Source organism: Papio anubis, chromosome 4, assembly GCF_008728515.1.
Source record: "Papio anubis isolate 15944 chromosome 4, Panubis1.0, whole genome shotgun sequence".
NCBI classification, from domain to species: Eukaryota; Metazoa; Chordata; class Mammalia; order Primates; family Cercopithecidae; genus Papio; species Papio anubis.
This window is the reverse complement of record NC_044979.1, coordinates 14,555,687-14,562,229: the sequence shown is the minus strand read 5'-3', so window position 1 is coordinate 14,562,229 and position 6,543 is coordinate 14,555,687. Positions and strand designations below refer to the sequence as shown.

Here is a 6,543-nt window from a genome sequence, read left to right as displayed (position 1 = left end):
ATTCTTATTCAGAGATCGTATTTTCTTCTGTCACTGCTAAATTTGCTTTGTTCTTTAAGAACAGAAAAATGTATCCATGCAGTTTTTTCCCTTATTTCATCCACTGAAGATTGTTCTGTAATGTGTAACTGGAGTGGACGCCTAAATAAATCTTCCTTTCAGGTATCTGGTTCTTTATTGAACCCGCCACAGGCTTTTGCTAAAAGAAAAGTCTGACTCCTTGAACTGTGAAATCCAAAATACAAAAGGATGCCAATAAATCAAAGGAAAAAATCTATTTTCCTCTTATATTATGTATTTGTTTACTGATCTTAACTTCACAATTGAACTGATTGACAATTTCTGTGTGTAGGTAGCCACCATTATAGACTTTTCTCCTTGTGGCCTCTTGTACACAACTGTTAAAAGCACAATTGATAGCTGGAGTTTTATACAGTTTGGATGTAGTTCACATCTGGTTAAATTTCACTTTCGCTAAGAATTCTATTTGTTTCTTTCTTTATTCCTGCTCTTTAGAAATAGTTTAATCTAGGCTGCTGGGATTTTTTTCCTCGAAATTCCTTACACTTTACAAAAATTACAAATAAAACTATAAACCCAGATTTACTTAATTATGAATTTAGATTAACCAAACAGTTGTATTTATTTGGTAATGGCTGGATTATTTTTACTGCTGAAGCATCCAAATGCTGGCTACCTAGGTCACTGGCCTTGGAATAGTAGGAGCACAGATGTGTACACCACAGATGGGAGCCAGAAGGGACTAAAAATATGCAAAATATCCATGTCCCTGGAGGTCTCAAGGATAAAAGCCTTCTCCTTTTCAGCTTGATTCATTGGGACATTAACATAACATTTGCTGTGTCGAAAAATTGGCAACTACCATTCTGGCATGAAAATTATGTTGTGCAAAAAATTAAACAGTTTCCTATTTCAAATATCTGCTCATTGGAAGTTCTATACATATCTTTTAACTGTATTTTGCTTTCATGAATCTAAAAGTAAATCAATTATTATAAAGTCACAAGTATATTTATCAGCTAAACTTATGAATTTTTACATCAATTTCAGATTGTTAAAAATATAAACAAGGTTACAAAGAATAAGTACCATCTCTTGCTCACTGTGGTTCAGGTACATTGTGTTTCTTTCTTTTTCTTCCCAGAACTCACCAAGTGCTTCTTGTTCAGAGTCTTTGCATTTACTGTTCCATTACTGTTCCCTGTGTAGAGAACAGTCCTCCTCTGGCTCTGGGCAGGGTTGTGGCCTTCACGGTTTAGGTTCCACTCACCTGTCTCCTCTTAAGAGAGACTTTTTCCAACCATCCTATCTAAAGGAGACCCCCGTCAAATCAAGTAACTTTCTGTTATTTTATCTAGATTATTTCCTTCATTGTTCTTTTCACAGCCAGCGATTATCTTTACTTGTTTACTCCTGGTCTTTTAGGGTGATAATGAATCATGCCCTCTCTCTGTTTCAAGTCCGGAAAAAAATAAGTTGAATAATACAAAAAAGAATCAGATATAATTCGAAAAGATATTTTATTAATAAGGTCTGTTGAAAAGCATGGTTTATATTTTCAACAAAGTTTCTCTCCAAATTAAAATCACAACCATTAGCTGACACCCCTCCCCCACCTCCAAATGGGACTGAACATGCTCCCGATACCTTAATCCCAAGCGGACAGAAATGCATGGGGGTGAAACGGAGAACGGAGAAAAGTCATCCTCAGTTTCTCTTTCGTGTTTCACAAATCATATAAATTAGGGGACAGAGAGAGGCAGGTATACTCTAAAACAATTTTATCCAGGGCATAGAGGTTTCCTTCCCTAAATAGAAATGTGAGGTGTGGAAGAAAAGTACATCACCTTAATATTACTTCTTTATAATCTGCCTCCCTTTCAGAACGTGTTTACATCATTCACAGCTGTGCCTCTAAAGCTTAGAACAGTGGCTGAAACAGATCATGCACTCAAGGATCATTCCTTAAGGGATGTATGAAATACAAATATAAATTACATAATATTGTTTGCTTATTAAATTAACAGAGACTGTAATTGGTAATGCCTAGTACTGACTATGTGGCAAAGAGACATGATTCTTACACACTGTGGGAGGGAATTGAAATTGATCAAATTTTCTAGATGGAAGCTAAAATAGGGATAAAAACCTTTGAGATCTCTGTATCTTTAGCATCTGCAATTTCACTTTTAAAATATGTTCTCATAAATAATTATGAATATAGGCAAATTTTAAGTTTAAGAGAAAATGTATCTCACTGCCAATAAAAATAAGAAGAACAAAAATTTCCAACAGTAAGAAATTCAATAAATTGTGGCAGAATATTGTGTGGCTTTAAAATAATGTCCATTAAATCTAATTTCAATACATGAAAAGTATTATATTAAGTGAAAACTGGTAATTTTAAAATACTCAGTATAATGTCCTATTTTAATACATAAATTTGAGGATCTATGTATTTACTAAATTAAAAAAAATCAGAATTGTTTTTTAAAATTATCCTGTTAGATTTGAACCTTTAGCCTGATTTGAAAATAAAGATAGTCCTCAGGCTGTTTCTGGAATAAATGTGAAGTGCAACAGGTCACATGGTTTCTCCACCTGATGACGCTATCCATCCTTCTTATGGCCTTTGGTCTCCCCCTGCTGGCTGTACAGACCCGGAGCCCTCCAGGAAGAACTCCTTAGAAAAAGCTCACCAGCTGGAACTTCACCTGATCCTATCCCTGTCACCTGCTCAGGATCCATCTGAACAGCAACAGGGCTGCTGGCATGGTCACAGGTGATGGAGAAGAATGCAGTTAGGGGAACCGACAGCAACCCAAGTTGCCATAGCTGCGAATATATTGATGACAAAAGGCTCTGTCACACTAGAAAGTAGGATAAGCTCTGAGAGATGTCAACGTATTAAGTTATAATCGAGAAAAGAGCCCAAGAAAATACAATAACAATACAGCAGTAATCTTTAAATGTAACCACTTAATGTAAATTGGTTTTTCTTTTGAGTTTATTATTTAAAAGACCTCAGAAATGACACCATACTGAGTTATTTTAAAGATACATACATGTATTCACTGTATGTAGCCAAGAATTCTTTCACTCATGCCTAATTTACAATAACAGATGCTGATGAAGAAGTGAGGAAAACTCTGAAAATAAAACTACAAATACCAGATATGGAAAAGAGGCACCTAAAGGAGCTGCTAGGGAGTACTGGCCAGCTTCTGAAAAGGAGCATCTTAGAAAGTTTTAAAGAAACTACAAAATTGAAAGTTATTTAGAAGGGATTTCAAATCTGAAATAAGTGGGTAGAAAAGCCTGTAAGGAGGTGAGGGACAGTGAGCAAGCCCATGGCAAACAGAGGGTACCGGTCCCTGCACATCTCAGACTGAGAAGGCAAGCAGGACGAGCAAGCAAAACCACCTCATATTGCAACATTTCTTATGGTCCTCTCTTCTCAAACTATGTAAAAATCAAGATTTCCCACTGAAAGGGAAGCAAGGATACTTGAGTTCTTCAAAATAACACATGCGTGCATGTGTATCCTCTTATGTAGGGTATATTATAATAGATCCTGTTATGTTATACTTTATTAAATGTTACATACATGTATGCATACACACACAAATATATATACACATATACATGTATGTATTCTTACTATTCCATTGATACAATGTGATTTTTTTCTCATTTTTATGAGCACACCTGGTTAGTTTTGGCAACATTACCTGAGAATATATTCTAGAAAATCCATTCAAAGTTTTAGTTTTTAAGTGCCACCTCTGTGCACCTTTGGCCCACAGCCCTGACCTTCCTCTCCTAGTTGAGGATTTATCTTTCTCTGCCATAAGAACATGGAAGGCAACCAGACATGGATCACAGACATCACCCTGCTGGGATTCCAGGTTGGTTCAGCACTGGAGATTCTCCTCTGTGGACTTTTCTCTGTCTTCTATACACTCACCCTGCTGGGGAATGGGGTCATCTTTGGGATTATCTGCCTGGACTGTAGGCTTCACACCCCCATGTACTTCTTCCTCTCACACCTGGCCATTGTTGACATGTCCTATGCTTCCAACAATGTCCCCAAGATGCTGACAAATCTTATGAACAAGAAAAGAACCATCTCCTTTTTGCCATGCATAATGCAGACATTCTTGTATTTGGCTTTTGCTCACATAGAGTGCCTGATTTTGGTGGTGATGTCCTATGATCGCTATGTGGCCATCTGCCACCCCCTACGTTACAACGTCCTCATGAGCTGGAGAGTGTGCACTGTCCTGGCTGTGGCTTCCTGGGTGTTCAGCTTCCTCCTGGCTCTGGTCCATTTAGTTCTCATCCTGAGGCTGCCCTTCTGCGGGCCTCATGAAATCAACCACTTCTTCTGTGAAATCCTGTCTGTCCTCAAGTTGGCCTGTACTGACACCTGGCTCAACCAGGTGGTCATCTTTGCAGCCTGTGTGTTCATCCTGGTGGGGCCGCTCTGCCTGGTGCTGGTCTCCTACTCATGCATCCTGGTGGCCATCCTGAGGATCCAGTCTGGGGTGGGCCGCAGAAAGGCCTTCTCCACCTGCTTCTCCCACCTCTGTGTGGTGGGACTCTTCTTTGGCAGTGCCATTGTCATGTACATGGCCCCAAATTCCCGCCATCCTGAGGAGCAGCAGAAAGTTCTTTCCCTGTTTTACAGCCTTTTCAACCCAATGCTGAACCCCCTGATATATAGCCTGAGGAATGCAGAGGTCAAGGGAGCCCTGAGGAGGGCACTGAGGAAGGAGAGACTGACGTGAAACATCTCAAAGGGAACCATGGGGAGGGAGCCTTGTTCCCTGCAAAATATGTAAGTAGGCTTTTTTTTTTGTCTTCTGATAGAATAAATGCTACCTTAAAATGGAATACTGTAGATCTATACATATAAACTGAAGACATAAATCTTTTAGAAAAGATAGGTAAATGCATTTATAATCCTGGATAGGCATAAATTCACGGAGAAGACATAAAAATCTCTAGATGTAAAATGTTTAAGTTTGATAAATATAGGACCTCTTCACATTAATCATTGTGCCCATCAAAGTCGCCATTAAGAAAGAAGAAATGCAAGCCACAAACCAAGTGATCCTCTGGAAACTACATGTACCCAGAAATGGAACTGTTTATACAGAACATAGAAAGAACTCCTTTAAATCAACAATCAAAAATATAAACAACCAAATTTTATAAAATTAGCAAAACATATGAACAGATAATCTTACAGAAAATGCAAGTGGCTGATAAACATACAAATGCTGCTTTCCACCAATAGTAAGCAAGGAATTGTAAATCAAAACCACCATGAGATAGTATTATATACCCACTAAAATGTCTAAAATTTTTAATGGCTTATTTATCGTTGATGTTACTGGAAATCTATTTCTAATATTGGAAATGGTCGATACTAGCAGAGTTTGTACCAATAGTAGCTAAGTCAGACTGAGTTAATAAGAGCATAGTACACATCCTCAAGATCAATAGTTAGTGACTCTTCCTGTGAAGATACACAGGTTAATGCTTAAGGCTTTGACCTGTGTATCAAAACAACTCAACTCTGGCAAAAGCAGCCATAGACAACATGTAAACAAATAGGTGTGCCTGTGTTCCAATAAAACTTTATTTATAAAAACAGGTGGCTGCTGGAATGGTGCCCAGGGACAGTAGTTTGTGAACCCTTGTTCTAGATCTTAAAACTAGTGAAGTTCCAGCTGATTCCACTTTAGAGACCCTCACTGGGTGGGGTCTCAAGGGGCATCTGATTAGACATGTCTGTGGTCAAATCCCTGTGATTACTTTGTACTTACTTGTGAGGCTTTTCCTCCTTTGACACTTTCTAAAATATGCCATGACTCAATAGCCAGTGGACTGTAAATATTCATGGTTTCTCCATCACACAGGAATTAAGAGCAGGCTCCTCATACTCCATCACTAATTTGAGCCTGAGATCTTAGGATAAAAGTTTGCAACTCAATATTCTAATTGGAGCACAGCAGTTCAATGAAAACAAGCACAGAGATATCTTGTACAGATTAATTTTTAAGAGTGGATTTAACAAGATCTTAGATTTTTAATTGTTTTCTTTTATATTTAGCAGCCATATAATTAAAAGCATCTTATATCTTGATATTGAAAAAGCCCTAGTTTTAATTATATATTCAGAGAGCCATTCTCATCTTATCCTGGAATACCCAGAAATGTAATTCTTAACCCTAAGCTGATAGCTGATGATAATTTTGCCTGGAAGAGAACATAGAAGGAAAAATTACTGATATCAAAACCTCAGGATATGTTAGAGTTATTTTTGAGATGGAATCTTGCTCTGTCACCAGGCTGGAATGCAGTGGCATGATCTTGGCTCACTGCAAACTCTGCCTCCTGGGTTCAAGTGATTCTCCTGCTTCAGCCTCCCGAGTAGCTGGGATTATAGGCGCCCGTCACCACACCCAGCTAATTTTTGTATTTTCACTAGAGATGGGGTTTCACCATGTTAGC

General features: G+C 38.1%; 1 protein-coding gene across 1 annotated transcript; it reads left to right on the top strand.

Annotated features, from left to right (window-relative positions):
• Window positions 1–3,816: 3,816 nt before the first annotated feature.
• LOC101018424 (olfactory receptor 2A14) lies at window positions 3,817–4,905 on the top strand. Its single transcript, XM_017957267.3, has one exon. It carries the CDS (start codon window positions 3,879–3,881, stop codon window positions 4,809–4,811), a length of 933 nt encoding a protein of 310 aa, XP_017812756.2. The 5' UTR covers window positions 3,817–3,878; the 3' UTR covers window positions 4,812–4,905.
• Window positions 4,906–6,543: the final 1,638 nt, after the last annotated feature.

Excerpts from the sequence above, each read along its gene's own strand:
- LOC101018424 (XM_017957267.3), top strand. The coding sequence starts at position 3,879 with ATGGAAGGCAACCAGACATGGATCACAGACATCACCCTGCTGGGATTC.